Source organism: Molothrus aeneus, unplaced genomic scaffold (assembly GCF_037042795.1).
Source record: "Molothrus aeneus isolate 106 unplaced genomic scaffold, BPBGC_Maene_1.0 scaffold_35, whole genome shotgun sequence".
In the NCBI taxonomy this organism is placed as follows: Eukaryota; Metazoa; Chordata; class Aves; order Passeriformes; family Icteridae; genus Molothrus; species Molothrus aeneus.
The window spans coordinates 1008473-1028282 of record NW_027099016.1 but is presented as its reverse complement, the minus strand read 5'-3'; the positions used below and the strand labels follow the sequence as shown (position 1 = coordinate 1028282).

At 53.2% G+C, this 19810-nt stretch overlaps 2 protein-coding genes across 2 annotated transcripts in view; both read right to left on the bottom strand.

Annotated features, from left to right (window-relative positions):
• The window catches only part of LOC136570629 (zinc finger protein 420-like), a 68545-nt gene that overhangs the window by 12353 nt on the left and 36382 nt on the right, over positions 1–19810 (bottom strand). The window lies entirely within an intron of this gene.
• LOC136570625 (uncharacterized) lies at positions 175–12417 on the bottom strand. Its single transcript, XM_066571073.1, is given in 12 exon segments — positions 175–401; positions 443–620; positions 3569–3706; positions 4616–4812; positions 5231–5330; positions 5720–5837; positions 6595–6704; positions 7743–7791; positions 8622–8685; positions 8877–9569; positions 11913–12018; positions 12355–12417. Coding segments are annotated over 12 exon segments (2043 nt in total).

Sequence of the window (19810 nt, the reverse complement as noted above, 5' to 3'; positions counted from 1 at the left end):
CAGGGAATGGGGCCGTGCTCACTTCATGCCCCGGGGCTTCTCCCTCTGCTCAGGGACAGGAGTCGTTCCCCTGCTGCACCCTGGGCTCTCTCCCACCGGAGACTTCTCCAGGAACTTCTCCAAGCTGACTCCATCTCACGGGGCACAGCCCCCCTCCAAGTGCTGCAGCGTGGGTCACTGTGCCCCGGGGTCAGTCCTGCCAGGACAGGCTGCTCCAGCGGGGCCCCTCTGGCCACGGGGGCACAGCCTCCTCTCAGGCATCCCCGTGCTCCAGCGTGGCTGCTCCGGGGGCTGCAGGGGGATCTCTGCATCCCCATGGATCTGCAGGGGGATCTCTGCATCCCCATGGATCTGCAGGGGGATCTCTGCAGCCCCATGGATCTGCAGGGGGATCTCTGCATCTGGCACCGCCGTTTTTGGAGGCGCCAGGAATAGGCTGAGCTCTGCCTGAAGCTCTTCTCACATTCCCCAAACCCTTCCCGGCACAGGGAGGCTTTTACCTCCTCACAGCTCCCCAGGCTGGGTTTGCAGCCCCTCCTCGTGTGGGATCTCTGGGGCTTTTCCTCCCCATTGGATTCCTGCGCCGTGGAGCTGTTCCAAATGGCCTCTTCCACGAGGTTCTGTGGCAGGGATTTGTTCTCCCTGGTCTCTGTCCACAGCTCAGTGCCTGGGGGAGGAAGACAAGGAGAGGAAGAGACAGGGAGAAGGGAAAAGGCAGGAGGAGAGGAAGGAAGAAGGAACAAGGGAGGAAGGAGATGGAAAAGGAACGTGAATGGATGTAGGACAGAATGAGGAGAGGAAGGAGGGCAGAGAAGGAGAAGATGGGATTTGCCTCCATGCCAGAGGGAAGGGGAAGGAGATCCCCCCAGTCCATCCCTGGCAGGATGGCGTTGGCAGTGAGGCTGTCCTGCAGCGATGCTGGGCTGGGAGATGGAGCAGCAGGGAGGGGAAAGGGGCAGTGATTCCTCCTGCCCTGCCTGGCTGTCCCAGTCTGGAGCGTCCTGGCGCTGCCGAGGCCCTTGGAGCGTCCGGCACTCAGGAGCCCGGAGCTCACGGCTGCTTGATAAAGCTGACAAAGTCGGCAGGATGGGTCTGGGTATGATCTCAGCAAACTGGGTTTATTGGTACAGGAACAGGGGACAGAGCTGAACAGGGTCCAGGCACAAAGACAGGGTGCAAGCTGAGGGCACAGGGGGTTTTTATATGGGGTAGTGAGGGTGGAGCTGAGGGTCAGGGTCCAATGGATATGGGGGAAATTGGGGCAAAGGAGGGGTCAAGGGTCGGGTCAGCTAATAGGGAAACAGGGGCAGAGGAATGCAGTAAACTGGGGCCAATGGAGGGACAGAGAGGGAGAACATTCTAGGGGCTAACCAGAGATGGGTAATAGGGGGTGAACTTGGGTAATTAGGCCAACGGGCCAATGGGGTAACATAACTTTCCATAAATCAGCATGTGCCTGCAAAGATCTATGGGAGAAGCAAGCTTCTCACCATAACCTTGAAATCTATTCTTCTCTTTGGGGACCAGTCCTCCATAGCTGTGGAATTGAGACTCTGATGGTAGAGTCCTGGGCCTCCACACCAGTACATCTTTCTTTTCCTTGCAGCCTCCTCCTCCACCGCCCAGACAAAATTTAGGATTGACAAATCTGGCTTAGGAGAGCAACAAGGGGTGAGCACCTTGGGTTTTGTGATAAAGGAACCTCACTCTTTAGAATTTTTAAAAGTTTAATAAGGAATAATAAGGGACAAATCAGTAACAGCGCTGGGTGTTGGCAATGGCCAGAGGCACACCGGTTAACCACAGCAACTCTTCTTGTCTACTTTTTCCATTGTATTGTTCAAATACATATTCATAATGATTATACATATTCAAACATTTCTTTGAACACATTTACATGTTCCAGGAATTCTTTAGGTTGGTTTGACCCCCAACTTGCCTTTTTAGAGCACGTGCAGGAATCCTGGATTGCTGTTTTGAGGGTTGTGTGTCACTGCCTCACAAGGGCCCCTGGTCTGTGGTTTCAGCAGGTGACAGCTATTGACAGTGGAAGGGTCAGTGGCAGGGGCCTCATCACATCCCTTCCTTAGATGTTATCTGACCATGCAGACGGTTTTAGCTACTTCCACAAGTACTTTAAACCAACATTAGCTATTTCACAAATATCTCTGAGTCATTCTCAGTATTGTCAGTTAGTTACAAAAATAAAAGCATTAGTTCTTATTTCACAATTACGGCTACTTCTGCAAAAGTTAACATTATAATGCACAACATCTGGCATCCACTTCAATATTTTGCAAAAGCCAAAACTATAATGTATGTTTTTCACACTGTCCACAAACTAAAATATCATCCATAAATGATGTTCTGAGGATATGAGCTACACAGGGGCCAGGGCATTGGCCACAAAAAGCTGACAAATTATACTATAGCAAAAGCAGTGAAAAGTGATTACAAACTGTACTATATCAAATTTGTTGTGATTAAGAATATTTTGCAGAAGTCAATACATAATAGCAAAAACCAGCACTACCTAGTTATTTATAACAAACCCAGGGCAGGTTTTTCCCTTGCATGGAGCACCAGGGCCTTCCCCGGGCCCCTTCTGCCCTCCTGCAGAGCCGGTGGCATTTTCCAGCACACACAGTTTGTAACCAAGAGCCGGGTGCAGCCGAGAAGGCTCCAAGCGCCTCCTTCCAGGCTGACTCTGCAGGTGCCGAGGCTGCTCTGGGCTCTGCCAGGGCTCTGCTGGGGCTCAGCTCTGGGCCAGGCTGGGCCCGCTCTCCCCTCACATTGCTCCGGGCAGCTGAGTCACGGCGGGAGAGGGAAGGGACACGTCAAGGGAGTTGAGGTTTAAGAGCGTTTTTATTCATAAAACTGCCATAACAAACAGGCTGCTCTAACTACCATAACTAACTAGCAAAGCTAACTACCCTAACTAACTCCCAGTGCTAACTACCATGACTAACTAGCAATGCTAACTACCATAACTAACTAATTGTCCTAACTACTGTAACAAGAAGCTGTCCTCAAGTGCTTCATCTGCTCTGCTGCTCCCTCAGTTGCTTTGCTGCAGTGATCAGAGGGGTCAGGCTGGAGAGAGGCTTGGCTGATGATAAAAATGGGTGCTGTCCAAAGGATAAAAAATAAAGAAATGAACTGTTACTTTCCAGAGCCAAGTTCCTGTTGCAACAGGACAAAGGGAAATGGTTTGAAACTCAGGAGAGGGAAGCAGGCTCAGATTAGATCTAAGGAAGAATTTTTTAACCAGGAGAGCGGGGAAACACTGACAGGAGGTGCCCAGAGATGTGGGAGGTGCCTCCTGCCTGGAAACATCCAAGCTCAGGTCAGGCAGGGCTCTGAGGCCCCTGAGCTGCTTGAAGATGTCCCTGCTCGCTGTGGGGCACCAGGTCCAGATGAGCTCGAAAGGAGCCTGCCAGGCCACAGCAGGCGAGGATTCTGCTCGCTCTGCGCGTGGAACGCAGCGAGACTGGAGACTATCGGAGGGGGCCCCACAAGAAAACCCCTCCCTGGCGCTGCTGCTTCCCCTGCAGCCCTTGGCTCTCACCTGCAGCAGCTCCTGGGCAGCCCAGCGCCGCTCCTCGTCCGGCTCCAGGCTGCACTCGAGGAAGTCCCGCAGCAGAGCCGACAGGCGCCGGGGCTCCTGCAGCTGCGGGGTCCCGTTCTGCCGGACCAGAGCGCGAGCCTGCAGGGAAAGCAAACTCAGCGCTCTGCCAGCTTCCTTCACACCCACACGGGCTCACATCCACCCCGGGGCCTCAGCCCCAGCTCCAGGGGCACTTTCCTCCCTGCCAGAGATGCTGCTCAGAGCTCATTTTGCTATGCCAAGCAAAAAACCCAAATCCTGCGGCTGCCACAGCCACTGCAACATCCAAATGATCTCGCCTTGAGAGCCAGTTTCATTGGCTGGCTTTGTTAGTAGGAACCTCCATCAGAAATAGCCCATTTTGCTTCTCCAAATATGGACACCAGCTTTAAAAGCCATTTTCCAGATTCAGTGTGGTCTGCCTGTGTTATTTCAGAGGATTCTTCCATCAAGTGCATCTCTGCAGTGCCACTGACACTCAAGTAAATGCATTCCTGATGCCCCATCCCAGAAACTGCCAGGCAGGAAACAGGAGGTTTGTGATGCTGAAAGCTCAGGCTTGGTGACATGGAAAAAGTAGCTTGGACTAGGAAAGAAATACATTAGACTATGAGGATGTTAAACCATCATCTTCAGGTTTTAGACAAGTTTCCCAGTGAGAAGAATCAGGGGAGAAATCATCTTGCAAAACGTCTTTTAGAAACTCCTGCAGAAATCTTGTTGGGTTTGGGGCTGGGATTTGGGGATGGTGTGGGGTTTTCTTGCAAGATAACATTAGAGCTGATGCACTTGCTTCATATTTCCAGGTCATCCTCTCAGCTAGAAGAGCTGCAACAATGAAAAGCCCAAAGCAAATTGTTGCTGGAGACTGCAGAAAATTCATCTGTGTGGAGGCACAAGTCCTCTGGGAATTCCCTTCCCATGTGCAGAAACCTCCAGCTGCTGCTCCCAGTGCAGGGTCCCCCTGTGCTCGCAGCCTCTGCAGCCCCTGGAGAATTTGCCTCTTACCATGGCCGCCGTTTCCCTGAAGTAAGGAGGTTCTCCTTCCACCATCTCGATGGTCACAATGCCGAAGGACCAGATGTCCACCTTGGGGCCATAAGGAGATCTGGTCACAACTTCTGGGGCCATCCAGTGAGCAGTGCCCACCATGGAGCTGCGCTGGTCCTGCTCAGGGCTGAGCTGAGCGCAGAGGCCAAAATCAGCTGAGGACAGAAACAAACCCTGTCAAAGGCAGCTGCAATGAGGAAACCAAGCACAAAGATTCCCCACGCTCAATCTGAGAGTGCAGTAGTGAAGTCAGCTGGAAAAGTCCTCAGGGCTGTAGCCAAGGAAGGATGGAACTGGGCCCTTCAAGAAACCCTCAGCTTTCCTGCAGTGGCTTTTACTGATTCCCTTGGAGCTTTAGATTCCCACTGCTGCCCCTCTGGAAGGGCCATGGCCAGAGCAAAGGCACTGCTGGCCCCCTGCTCCTCTCCTGAGCTCTCTGCTGGGGCAGCTGCTCTCAGCTGGCAGCAGGGGCCGGGCAGTGCCCCCAGCAGCCCTTGTGGGGCTCTGGCCCTCCCTGGGAAGCAGCCCCAGCCCCGCAGCCCGGGAGCGCCGTGCCTGTCCAGGAACACCCACCCAGCCTGACAGAGCCGTCCATGCCCAGGAGGATGTTGGAGCTCTTCAGATCCCTGTGGATCACCCGGTTGGAATGGAGGAAATCCAGGCCCTGCAGACACTGAGAGAGAACAAGAAACACGAGGGCAAAAACCAATGGCTGGAATATATCACACCAGAAAGGACAGCTCAGAATTCTGCCAGCAGCAGCTTTGCTGTGACAGGCCAGGAGTGCAGTGCACACAAGCTCCAGGCAAACAGCTCAAGGCAAAGCTGAGAACAGCAAATCAAATCCAAAGCAGACAGAGAGTACCACAACAGCAGGAGAGAGAACAAGAACAGAGTAGAAGTGCAGTGATGCTGGCAGGCTGTTCACTGCAGAGGCTCTTCTCCAGCTCATGAAAACAACTCAGAAACAAAGCCCTGAGCATGGAGCCACTCCTGTTCTCACGCCCTGTTTGGAAGGACCATCATGTCCCAGCCATGGGAGTGACAAGCAGGATCCCTCACCTCCCGACTGACAGCTGCCATCTCTCCTTCAGCCATGCGTGTCTGTCTGACAATGTCCCGCAAAGTTCCTCCATCCATGTATTCCATCACCAGCCAGAGATCTCCATCAACAAGGAAGCTGGAAGAGGAAAACAATGGCATGGAGATGAAAGTGCAGAGCTCAATTTCCCCATGGAAAAGCCTGGAGTGGAGTTTTGTTTCCAGGCCACTTGTCAGTGAGGACAGAATCAGATGGAGAGACATTCCTGCCAGGCTGCCCAGCCCTTGGAATCTGCACAGTCTAAAGGGGAAGGAGACACCTGTGAGAAAGGAGAGGCCTTAGATGGCAAGCAGGTGAAAAATGCAGTTTAGCAACAGCCCAGATCAATGTGGAACCACAACACTTGGCCCCAGCTGGTTCAGCTTCTGAACTCATCAGTTCCACCATTCCCTCCAGAACAAGGCAACACAACTGCCAGGGTTATCCAGGGCAGGAGGCCATGCAGCACTTGGGACAAAAGCAGTCAGAAAACCTTTCAGAAAGTCCCTTCAGAAACAGGCAAGGCCAGTGAAAAATGGGCAAATGAGGCATTTCTGGAAACAAGAACTTGGTCTTACTGGCATCTGTAGCAATGGAAAAGGGCTGGGAAGAAGAAGCCAAGGGAAATAATTTCTGCTGTGGTTTATCAGCACTTGCTGGGAGACACAGCAAACGGGGTCAACTTGAAGGAAAAACCAAAGCAAAGCAACAAAAGCCCGTGGAGGGAGTGAACTGCCAGGCTGTTGGTTTGGGAAGATGTGGCTGGGTCAGGCATTTTCAAAACAGGCTACAGACTCCGGATGCCAGGAAAGGTTAACGCAGGGCCCGGGCTCGGGATCAGAGCTGAAGCACTCACCTGTCCAAAGAGTTGACAATGTTGGGGTGCTTCTTGTCCTTCAGGAGCAGGATCTCATTCACAGCTCGTTCCCTGTTCTGCCCTCTGAGACTCATTTTCTTGATGGCCACCTGAAGGGACATTGCAGCCTTTAACTGGAGGAGTCTGTGGCAGGAGGCCACAGCAAACACAGAGCGAGTCTTTGTGGAGCGACGGAGCCGGGCTGTGCCAAACTGCCTTGGGATGGGACACAGAGCTCAGCAAGGGCCATTCCCACAGCCCATTGCTCTGCCAGCTGGGGGCTGCTTACAGGACACATGGCCAGGGACATTTGGCCTTGCAAGCTCTGCAGAAATGGTCCCTCAGCTGTCAGCCTCAAAGCTCTAACAACATTCTCTGCACCTACAGTCTTCTTAAATGGCCTCAACACTCCTACTATTATTATTCAAACCCATTTTGCAAGCAGGAGGTAATTCTGGTTCTCTGAAAACAGAGCAAAACAGCCAGGAACTCCTTAGCAATTCTATGGGATTTGGTCATGATTTCAGATCCAGCTGCTCTGTTTGGGATTGCAGAACAAAGCAGACACGCACACCCATTGCTCAGGTGATCCCTGTCACAGGCTGTCACTGACACCAGACCAAACACAATTTCAGGGTTTAGGAGAGAGCTCTGCTCTGGACATCCATCTCCTCATTTCTCTCCCTCTCTCTCTGTGAACAGCTGAAGTAGGACTAAAACCCCAAATTGAGCCCAAGCAGGATCTCTGCCTGATTAGGCCTTGAGGTATCCTTTGAAGATAAAAGGCAGGATGGAAATAATATTGTTATAGTTTAGCTAAGAATAGCTAAATAATGTTCCTATCTGAGGCTGGGATGAAGATAAATTGGGCCTCAGTCTCCAGCAGCTGATGCATTCACACTTTTAGATATGAAGGCCAAGCCAGCGTGTCCTGCTCTGACAGACACCGCTGCCCTCCTTGCATTCCTTTGGCGCTTCAGAAGGACCAAGTCTGTCCCAGCTGTGCTCTGCAGGCTGACACTGCTCTGCCTTCAGAGGAGCAGCCTGGGCAGGAAAGCTCTGCTGGCCCCCAAAGCTGCAGCCACAGCTCCCAGCAGAGGGGAAAGCCCTGGAGAGCTGCCAGGCGTGCTGGGCGTGTTGGCACTGACCTCTCCTCCAGTGGCCCTGTCGAGTCCTTTATAAACGGTTCCAAAAGCCCTGGAGACAAAACAGCAGAGAAGAAAGAAGCAGCGCTTTAGGCCCTGGCAGGGAAAGCCAGCCCAGACAGGAGATCTCTGCTGCCTGCAGCGTTCACAAACACCTGGGTGCATCGACCCTTCCAACAACAGCACAGCAGCCACCAGCCCTCTGCCATGCAAGGTGTGCAGGAGAAAACTGAGACCCAACATGAAGGAATTGGGCTGGAGAAAATCCCAATGTCCACCCTGAATTGCTTTAGTTCAGAACCTGAGGTGAGAAATGGGTGTCTAAAGAATTGGAAAAGAATCCATTTCATCCTTTTCCATTTCCTGCCTAATATCTGCAGGTTCCACAAGGGCCCTGCCATCAGGCAGGTGATGCTTTTTCCCCCAGAGTGCATCAGCTCTGTGTCTGTTACTGAATGGATGGGGTCAGCTACCTGTGCTAGAATAGAGCACTTATTAGTTCATCTCTGGTTTCTGTTTCTAAACCATTAGGTTGATAATCCTGACCAGTGGATATTTTTTGAAGGAAAATATTTGAAAGAAACCTTCTTGAGAACTGTTTTCTGACAGTCACCACATGGTGAGTTGCTCTTTTAGGCAATCCAGTTCCAGGGACAGAAGATCTTCCAGGTCCTGCTCCTTGCTGCAGGCAGGACACTGCCAGCCTCAGGGGCCTTTGACGGCGCCTTCTGACCACAGTTATCAATTCTGATTAGGACTGAGAGACAGCAGGATGGTAGCCCAGTGTCTGAAGGTGTTTGGAGCTCTCCTGACTTCTCACTTGATCCTGCACCAGCACAACACCCGGCCCTGCTTGTGCAGCAGCAGCTGCCGTGCACTTACCCTTGGCCAATCTGCTCCACTTCCAGGTATTTCTCGGCAGGCTCCTCCTCGCTCACGGTGCTCCCTGAAAGAAACCACGTGGAAGACGCTCCCTCCCAGAGTGAGACCCCGCCTTGCAGCAGAGCCACAACCAGCCCCACTCCCTGGGGCTGTGAGCCCCTTGGTGTCAGCTGGGGAAGGACAATCAATGGCTCGGTGACATTCAGCTTCAGAGCAACACTGGGTGCAGCTGATGCCCAGACACACACACAGCACCTGCTCAGGCACCCAGGAACAGAGCAGACGTACTCAGCTGCATCAGGCACCACTCCCCTCTCCCCTCTGGCTGCCCGGCTGTGCTGCTGTCAGAATGTTCAGCCCAGGATCCCACAGCGGAGGGAGGTTCATTGTCCTCTTCCCAAGCAGAGAAAGGTTCTCCATCCTCTTCCCAAAATTCTGCAGCTTCTCCATCCTCATCCCAAAATGCTGCAGCTTCTCCATCCTCTTCCCAAAACGCTGCAGGTTCGCCATCCTCTTTCCAAGCCAGGGGATGTTTGCTGTCCATTTCCCATGCTGGGGTCTGTTCACTCTCCTCTTCCCAAGCCACAGGATATCCTCCATCCTCATCCCACACTGGGAGACGTCCATTGTCCTCATCCCACTCCGTGGGAGCTTGGCCACTCTGGTCCCACACCAGGGGACATCCACCGTCCTCGTCCCAGGCCGGGAGATGTCCCCTGTCCTTGTCCCACCCCGCGGGAGCCTCGCCGTTGCATTCCCACCCCGCGGGATGTTCACCCTCGTCTCCCAGAGCAGCGGGAAGTTCACTGTCATCTCCCGGCACTGAGGGAAGTTCACCATCGTCCCCCAGAGCAGCGGGAAGCTCACTGCTGTCTTCCTCCTCTTTGGCCTCCTCTTCGAGAGCAGAGGGAGCCCCAGGAGGTGCTGGTGCTGCTTCTGTGCCCTGTGGACAGACGGCAGCGTGAGGGACGGGAAGTTCTATCTCAGTTATCACCTTATTTATCCTCAGCTGCACATCCAGCTGCACTAAGCAGAAATGGGGTTTGGAGCTGTTCCAACTAACAATGGGCTAAAGTCGACATTGCCACTTATTGTTGGGAATTCCATATTCCACCATGGCTAAAGCCAGCAAGCAATCCTCTGCCTGCAAAACCAGACCTGCAGCTCTTCAAAAACTCTTCAGCAGAAAAGGAGAAAACTGATGGGAATTCCTTTGCTGCTGCTGCTGCTGCAAAGACACTGACAGGAACCTTCCTTCAGCCTCCCAGGCTGGCCCTCGACTGCCACATGTTGAGCTCACAACTTGCTGCACAATTCCAAACACCAAAGGTTCCTTTCCCACTCACCGAAGGAGGAGCTGCTCGGAATCCAGACAGGAGGTGCCCTGCAGTGGGAGAGGGAACATGAACCAGATGCTGTTAGGAGAAAAACTGCCAGTGCTGGGAAATGCCACGGAGCAAGGCAACCCCAAGAGAGCATTTTGCTTTCACTGCATCCCTCCAGGAGCCACAGTCCCTTCCCACAGCAAGCAAGAGAACAAGCACAAAATACTGGGCTGGGTCAGTTCTTGGCTGGAGCAGCAAAGGGAGGGAGTTCCAGGCTCTGCTGGCACAGACTCCCTGCTTGAGGGAACAGAACCCCCCAGGGCTCATTGCAGATGCTGTGCACGCCCCACTGGCTGCAGACACCCCCTTTTTCAGCTGCAGCTGCTGGCAGGAGCTCTCCCAAAGCAATGGTGTCTTCATGGCCATTTGGTTCCAAAGTCAACTCAGCTCCAGAGGAAGAACAGAAAGCACACAGCAAGCCCAAAGCCACAGATGCTGCACCGAGGGAAAACCTCAACTTACGTGCCAAGTGGGTTAAAAAATACCCCGAATAAGCCACAGAGTACAGAGTGCAAACTGCAGCAGCCACGTGCTGGATCATTTTGGCTGCGCTGCACACGCCTGCAGCCTGTAGCCCTGAAAGCACAGAAGGACAGGGCTGGGCTGGCTGCTGAGAATGCCTCGGGCAGGAGGATCCTCCGGCAGCGAGCCCAGAGCCACTCTGGGCACTGAGGCCTCCGTGTCCCACAGCAACGGGAACACCACGGCGACGTGGCGCTGTTCCTGTGACATCCCAGCAGCAGCTCACGCAGAAACTGCCTGGAAGGTTCTCCTGTGTCACAAAGGAGCACAAAGAACCCTCCCAGGGCACAGCCCATGGCCCAAAGGATGCAAGAGGAACTCAGAAAATGCAGCAAACAAGGACACCCCATAGCCCAGCCTGAACACTGAGGAGAACAAGGACAGGACTAAAGCAAAGGAAACGTGACCTTTAGTCACTGATAGTTCTGACTAAAAGCAGCAAGCCTTGTTCCATCTGGGATCTTTGTTCTAGTTCTAAAAACAAGCAAGGTCCTCCACTCTAAATACACAGAAGGCAGGAACTGGGGACGAGGTGGGATTAGGAAGGAGGAGGAGGAGGAGGGAGAGAGGAAAAGGAGGAGCAGGAAGAGGAGGAGCAGGAGCAGGAACAGCAGGAACAGGAGGTTCCAGTGCCCCCTGTGGCCGCAGCCACGGGACCATCGCCCCCACCTCGTCTTGCAGGTGAGTGGGGAGGGGGGAGCTCGTCCCAAATCTATCCAGGAGTCCCTGAGAGGGTTTTTTATTGGGGGGGTATTTGGAACTTGTAGATTGTGGAATTGACCCCAAATATCATCTGGTGTCTCTGGGAGGTTTTGTTTTCTCTGTGTGTGTAGGTTTGGATCTTGCAGGAGCCCAAAGCTGAGCCCCTTGGGGGATCTTTGGGGGCCCACTTGGCCATTGCCCAGTATGGGCAGGGGAGGACATTGGTCCTGGGGACCGCTGGGAGAGCAGAGGAGGGGAACCCCTGGGACCCCCAGAGTGGGGAGAGCAGAGAGGGGAGATCTCAGAGCTGGGGGACCCCGGCAGACTGGAAAGGGGGGGAGCCTGGAGAGGAGGGACCCCTGGGATCCCTGGGATCTCAAAGTAGAGCATCAGGGGAGAAGGGCCCCCATGGACCCCCAAAAGCCCCTGAATCATCCCTGAGCAGGACGCTGGAGAATGGAGAACCCCTGGAACCATTGGACCCCCATGATCCCAAGGAAAAGAAATCAGGAAACCTCTGGAACACCAGAAGTGGAGAGATGAGTGATAGGGAAATCCTGCGAGAGCTTTTTGGGCTGAACCTTGACATTGTGGAGATTTTCATGGACACAAGACTCCTGCTGACTTCTACAGATGGAATTGGGCAGGAGGAGTCTCTACTCCAAGGTGTTCCCACCTTGGTTTCCCCCAAACCAGGATCTGTCATTCCCAAGCTGTGGCCAGATGGAGGAGGAGGAAAAGCCCCAGAGATCCCTCACGAGGAGGGGCTGCAAACCCAGCCCAGGGAGCTGCAGGGAGGAAAGAGCCCCCCTGAGCCAGGAAGGCAGCCAGAGATCCAGCCAGAGCTCAGAGCTGGTGGAGAAGCCTCATGGCAGGGAGAAGCCCCACAAGTGCTTGGAATGTGGGAAGGGTTTCAGCTACAGCTCCACCCTGATGGAACACCTAAACATCCACACTGGGGAGAGGCCCTGGGAGTGTGGGGAATGTGGGAAGAGCTTCAGTGGGACCTCCGGCCTCAGCAAGCACCACAAGATCCACACTGGGGAATGGCCCTAGGAGTGCTTGGAATGTCAGAGGAGCTTCAGGTGGGATTCAGAGATCGTCACTCACCAGCACTTCCACACCAGGGAGAGGCCCTGCGAGTGTCCCGAGTGTGGGAAGAGCTTCGTGCGCTGCTCCAGCTCCATCGCCCATGGGAGGATCCGTGCTGGATGATCCCCAGTGACCCCCGTTGGGCAGAGCCCTGGTGACCCCTGTTCTGGGTGATCCCCGTTGGGTGGGGGGAAGGTGTTGGAGAGATTTCTTTCCCTTCTCCTTGTGCTGCTGTGATTTGGTTGGTAATAAATTCCCTCCGTGTGCCCAGGCCGGGTCTGTTGTGCCCGTGCCGGATTTGCTGAGGGATCTCTCCCGGTCCTTGTCCCCAGCCAGGAACTCTCGGTTCCATTTTCTGTCCCTGTGCTGCTGCGGGGGGCAGGGACAGAGCGGCTCTGGGGGTGCCTGGCATCGGGCCAGCGTCACCGCTCGCCACGGGCACCGCTGAGATCCCGCGCCCCTTGGCACGCACTGCTGGGCTCACCTGAGCTCCCACCGGCCCAGCGCCCCAAGGTTCCCCCTCCCCAAAAAACTCCCAGCCCGGGGCTGCAGCGGCCCGCAAAGGCCTCAGCCAATCAAAACACAGCCAAAACGCGCCGCAGCCAATGAGAACGCGGGGCGTTGAAGAGTCATCAGTTGTGTGGCGGAGCCTCTGCGATCGGGTCCCCAAAAGTGGCGGCAGCCAATGAGAGCGCGCGGCGCTGCCGAGCCCGCCCTGCTCCGGACTGGTGCTGCCAGCGCAGCGCGGCTGCTTTGGGGCTGCTGCTCCCTGCCCGGCCCCGGCCATGGGGCGAGGGGCGGCAGCTGGGGGCCTACTGGTGGCACTGGTGGTGCTGGGAGCCCCCCCGGCTGCGGGCGCAGAGCTCTCGGGAGGCGCTGGGACAGGGGGGGAGAAGGGGGAAAAGGGGGCGAAGGGGGGAGCCCGGAATGGAGGGGGAGGAGGAGGGGATCCCCCAAAGGCCGAGCGGGAGGGGCCGAGGATTGGGGGGAGGTGAGGAAGGGGTGGGAGACGGTGGGAAAGTGGGGAAAAGGGGAGAGTGGGACCCCAAAACAGGAACCCAGCGCCCCCCGCCCGGACCCCACCTGCGTCCCCCGCCGGGGCTGTTCGGGGAAGGGGCGCGTGGGGGGCGCCCAGGTCGGGCCCAGAGCCCAGCGCTGCCCCAGCCCGACCTGCCTCGCCTCTATCCCCGAGCTCCCCCCTCTTCAGTCATCGCCAGATCCCCACTGGGGAAAAGCCCTACGAGGGTGGGGAGTGTGAGAAGAGCTTCAGCAACAGCTCCGACCTAAGGGCACGCTGCCACATCCACTCCGGGAGAGACCCTGCAAGTGCCCTGATTGCAGGAAGAGCTTTATACGCTGTTCCAGCTCCATCTTTAGTGCAATACAACAATCCTCCATGGGAGGATCCCCATTGGATGATCCCCAGTGACCCCCGTTGGGCAGAGCCCTGGTTATGCCCATTCTGGGTGACCCTTGTTGGGTGAGGGGAAGGTGTTGGAGAAATTTATTTCCCCTCTCCTTGTGCTGCTGTGATTTGGTTGGTAATAAATTCCCTCCCTGTGCCCAGGCTGGGCCTGTGATGCCCATTTTGGTGTTTGATGAGGGATCTCTCCCTGTCTTATCCCAACCCAGGAACTCTTGGTTAAATTTTCTCTGCCCTGTGCAGCTGTGGGAGGCAGGGACAGAGTGGCTTTGGTGGGTGGCTGACATCAGGCAGCATCACCCAGGCCATGGGCACCCCTGAGATCCCAGTGTGGTGGTGCATTGCCCCCTCCTCCTTTCCAGGCTGCAGTGTGATCTGAGAAATGCTTGTTAGGTCTTGTCCTTGGAAACGGCACCTGGGTTTTGCTCTTTCCAAACTTATCAGAAACACTGTCTGCTCCCAGGAACTGCTAAAAGGTTCCTGTTTTCCTTATGACCAGCCTTGGAAAATATTCCTGTCTTGGTTTGGAAAGACAGGTATCTGCTTAAGGAAGGCAGGAGCCTCCCCTGAAATGGAAAATGTAAACCTCCTCCCTCTGAATTGTTATGAATTTGAAATTAAGGGGGCTCGCAGGCAAATATATGGAAGCAGGGATAAGAGTTCTTTATTAGGGAAAAAAAATACAAGGACAAAATAAACAATGCAGTAAATCCAACCAACACTGCAGAGTCAGAACACAACCTGACATCCTGTTGTTCAGGGTGTTGGTAGCAGTCCAAGTGGAAATGTGCCTGCAGTCCTCCTGGAGTAGCAGATACGGTTTTGTTGGAGCAGTGGTCCTGTAGAAAGGGTGAAGTCTTCCTCTGAATATCCAGTGGAAGAGGCAGCTGTTTCCTCTGGGAAATCCAGTGGAGAAAGCCATGCTGGTGTTCCAGAATCTCAAGATTATATCCAGTAGCAATGCTTGGCTCTCCCCTCTGGGTGGAGCATCTCACACTGGGATGCTGTAGTTCTTATCAGCTGTGCAGTGACATTCAACAGCCTATTAACAACAGATGTCTCCCCTGAGGGAGGATTGGTTGTGGAAAAGATAAGGAAAACAGAAGACAACTGCCATTCAGATGGCAAATAGAAAACATCTTGCTTGGCAGTCAGGACATTACCCACCCCTTATTCTATTTCCATCTGCATCACAATGAAACCTTACACAGAGTTCTCACTTAAGACTAGGTTTCCCTGTGGTCCACAATGGCTTTCTCCATCTTTCTGCATTACCCATCAAGTGTAACCAGGTCCTTGAGCAAAAACAATTCCACGGATGGGTTTGTCTTTGCCTGAGGTGGGATTAATCCAAACAGTCTTCCCTAAAATGCCTTTCATATGTACCACAGGAACTTTATCTCCCTCCACTGTGTGCAGGGGTTCAGACTGGGCAGGACCAGCTCAATTTATGGACCCTCTGGTGTTGACCATCCAGGTGGCTTTTGCTAAGTTCATTTCCCAATTTCTAAAAGTCCCCCCACTGAGTGCCTTAAGGGTAGTTTTAAGTAGTCCATTGCACCCATCAACTTTCCCAGCAGTTGGTGCATGATAGAGGATATGGTATATCCATTCAATACTATGTTCCCTGGCCCAGCTGTTAAAGCCATTCTTGAAATGGGTCCCGTTGTCTGACTCAATCCTCTCAGGGGTACCATGCCTCCAAAGGACCTGGTTTTCAAGGCCCAGGATGGTGTTCCAGGCATTAGCATGAGACACATGGTGAGTTTCCAACCATCCAGTGGTGGCTTCCACCATGGTCAGCAGGTAGCGCTTGCCCTGGCGTGTCTGGGGCAGTGGGATGGAGTCAATCTGCCAGGCCTCCCCATACTTGTACTTGGACCACCGCCCACCATACCATAGGGGCTTCACTCGCTTGGCCTGCTTGAGGGCAGCACACGTCTCACAGTCATGGATAACCTGTGAAATACTGTCCATGGTTAAATCCACCCCTCGGTCTTGTGCCCACTTATAGGTGGCATCTCTGCCCTGATGGCCTGAGGCATCATGGGCCCATCGAGCTAGGAACAACTCCCCCTTATGTTCCCAATCTAAGTCTATCTTCGACACCTCTATTTTTGCAGCCTGGTCTACCTGCTCATTGTTTCAGTGTTCCTCATTAGCTCTACTCTTGGGAACATGAGCATCTACATGGTGGACTTTCACAGGTAGCCTCCCTACCCTGGTAGCGATGTCTTTCCACTCATCAGCAGCCCAAATTGCTTTTCCTCTACGCTGCCAGTTGGACTCTTTCCACCTCTCCAGCCATCCCCACAGAGCATTGGCTACCATCCATGAATCAGTATAAAGGTAGAGTTTTGGCCACTTCTCTCTTTCAGCAATGTCCAGGGCCAGCTGAACAGCTTTGAGTTCAGCAAGTTGACTTGATCCACCTTCTCCTTCAGTGGCCTCTGCAACCTGTCGTGTGGGGCTCCATACGGCTGCTTTCCACTTCCAGTTCATCCCTACGATGCGACAGGAACCGTCAGTGAAAAGAGCGTAGCGCATTTCCTCTGGGGGCAGTTGGTCATAGGGAGGAGCTTCCTCAGCACGTCACTGGTTCTTGTTCCTCTTCATCAGTGAGACCAAAGTTCTCACCTTCTGGCCAGTTTGTAATTATTGCCAAAATCCCAGGGTGATTCAGTTTCCAATATGGGCGCACTGTGTGATGAGAGCAATCCATTTACTCCACGTGGTGTCAGTGGCGTGGTGGGAGGTGGGAACCTTTCCTTTAAACATCCACCCCAGTACTGGTAGTTGGGGTGCCAGGAGGAGTTGCGCTTTTGTGCCAATCACCTCTGAGGCAGCCTGGACTCCTTCATAGGCAGCCAAGATTTTCCTCTCTGTGGAAGTGTAGTTGGCTTTGGATCTTCTGTAACTTCTGCTCTAGAAGTTGGTTGGCCTCGAGTCTCCCCAGGCATCTTCTGCCAAAGGCTCCAGGACACACCATTGTTCCCGGCTACAGAGCAGAGCACGTTCTGCACCTCTGGTCCTGTCCTGACTGGGCCAAGGGCTACAGCATGAGTGATCTTCTGCTTGATCTGTGCAAAGGCTTGTTGCTGCTCAGGGCCCCAGGGGAAATCGTTCTTCTTGCGGGTGACCAGGTAGAGAGGGCTCACAGTCTGACTGTACTCGGGAATGTGCATTCTCCAAAAACCTATCGTGTCTAGGAGAGCTTGTGTTTCCTTCTTGCTGGTTGGTGGAGACATTGCTGTGATCTTGTTGATGACCTCAGTGGGAATCTGACACCATCCATCTTGCCACTTTACTCCAGGAACTGGATCTTTTGGGTGGGTCCCTTGATTTTGCTCTTCTTGATAGCGAAACCGGCTTCCCGCAGAATCTGGATGATCCTCTCTCCTTTCTCAAACACTTCCATCGCTGTGTTCCCCCACACAATGATGCCATTGATGTACTGCAAGTTCTCTGGAGCCTCACCCTTTTCCAGTGCACTCTGGATCAGTCCATGGCAGATGGTGGGGCTGTGCTTCCACCCCTGGGGCAGTCGGTTCCAGGTGTACTGCACGCCCCTCCAGGTGAAAGCAAACTGAGGCCTGCATTCTGCTGCCAGAGGAATGGAGAAGAGCACCTTAGCATTGTCAATGGTGGCGTACCCCTTTGCTGCCTTGGACTCCAGCTCGTACTGGAGTTCCAGCATGTCCAGCACAGCAGCACTCAGTGGTGGAGTCACTTCATTCAAGCCACGATAGTCCACAGTCAATCTCTCAAGCCACGATAGTCCACAGTCAATCTCCATTCTCCGTCAGACTTGCACACAGGCCAGATGGGACTGTTGAAGGGTGAGTGGGTTTTGCTGACCACCCCTTGGCTCTCCAGCTCACGGATCATTTTGTGCATGGGGATCACAGCATCCCAATTTGTCCGATACTGCCGGTGGTGCACTGTCGAGGTGGCAATTGCACTCGTTGCTCTTCCACCTTCAGAAGTCCTGTTGCAGATGGGTTTTCTGATAGTCCAGGCAAGGTGTTCAACTGCTTCATGTTCTCTGCCTCTACAGCAGCTATTCCAAAAGCTCACTTGAGTCTTTCTGGGTCTTTGTAAAGCCATTCCAGAGGAAGTCTATGCCCAGAACACACAGGGCCTCTGGGCCAGTCACAATAGGATGTTTCTGCCCCTCTTTCCCAGTCAGGCTCACCTCGGCTTCCAACACAGTCAATCCCCGTCAGCCTGGCAATGGAAACAGGTTCCGCCCCAATGTGTCCCGATGGTATTAGAGTACACTGCACACCAGTATCAACTAAGGCATCATATTTTTGTGGCTTTGATGTGCCAGGCCATCAGATCCACACCGTCTAAAAGATCCAGTTTTCCCATGCCTCTTCCTGGCTACAGGCAGGGCCCTCCTAATCCTGTTTATTATTTCTTTCCTGGGCACGCATGCTAGAGGTTCTCTCCTTCAAGGAGATCTGATAGATCATACCCAGCAGCTCGGTCATGGGAGGTTGAGGCTACCTTCACTTTACTGGAGTTCCCTTGATGAGTGTTTCCCTCGGTGAGTTGATGCACCCGTGCTGCCAGGACAGAAGTGGGTTTTCCATCCCACCTTCCCATGTCTTCCCCATGGTCATGCAGGGAGAACCACACGTCAGCCCCTGGGGTGTACCCTCTCTGTCTAGCTGGGGAATATTGGGCTCTGACTTTGGGGCTGTGACTTGCACTGGTGCCATATGGGAACTGTTGCTCCTCGCTGTGGTGGTGTTCGCAGGGGTCCCAGGATGAGGGAAGAGACGAGAATGTTGACTCCACAGAAGTCAGGCGGCTTGATTTATTATTTTATGATATATATTATATTAAAACTATACTAAAAGAATAGAAGAAAGGATTTCATCAGAAGGCTAGCTAAGAATAGAAAAAGAATGAGTAACAAAGGCTTGTGACTGACCAAGACAGTCCAGACAGCTGGACTGTGATTGGCCAGTAATTAGAAATAACCACATGAGACCAATCACAGATCCACCTGTTAATTCCACAGCAGCAGATAATTATTTGTGGAGAGCTTTGTGGATAATTGGCTAGCTGAGAAAGGCCACTTCGATGTGATACCGTTGGATAAGGATAGGGGAAACAAGCTGGGGATTAAGTAACCAGTGTCCAATCACTGACAGAGGTCATGGTGACCTTCGCTGAAACAGGAAGATGGGGGAGAAAATCGCTTGCCAGAAAATGAAGATAGCCTAGGTAGAGTAGTTATAAGAATGTAAACATAGAAACAAAATAATCATTAGAGCATAGAAGTAGGTGTGGTTGATCTAAGTGTGCTTTAACCAATAATGAGCTCAGCTTTTGCAATATGTATAAGCTTCATTAACACCAATATAAATATGTGTGAGCTATCAATAAACTTTGGGATTTGCTGTTCACGCATATTGTGTGAGGCAATTCTTCCACCGTTCACGACAATTATTGTTTACATTTTGTTCCTGAGGCCTCCTGGCTTCTCAGGAGGAAAAAATCCTAAGGAAAGGATTTTTCATAAAATATGTCTGTGACACCTCACCCCTCCCTCATCTCCTTCATCTCCTCTTTGAGATTTTTAATCACAGCAGAGACATGAGCCAGCATTGGGCCATTGATCATACTCTCATCTTTCTAAGCTTGTTGGCGACAGAGCCCACTGTCTCTTGGTTGGTATCTGCATTAATCGTTGCAATGAAGGTGGTGTATTGAGATGGCCCCAGATTTGCCAGGCTCCACAACATTTACCCTGTGCACCCGACCTTGTCGGGGTCATTTTCATGCTGTCCATCCCTCCCAAAGAGTACCTCCAATGCTGCCACTTCTCTCAGCTGTTGGATGCCTTCCTCAAGGGTCTTCCAGCACATTCTATGGTGGTGCTCCTGCATGCTCTCCCTGTGGACAAACCTCTCTCTGACACTCATTAAAAGCCGCTCCTAGAGGGAAGGGGACCCTGGCTCCCTTACAAAAATCTGATTGATACCTGAGTCCTGGGTCGAGGGTCCCAAATTTCTTGCCTCACCACCATCCAGTTGCACACCTGTACTTAT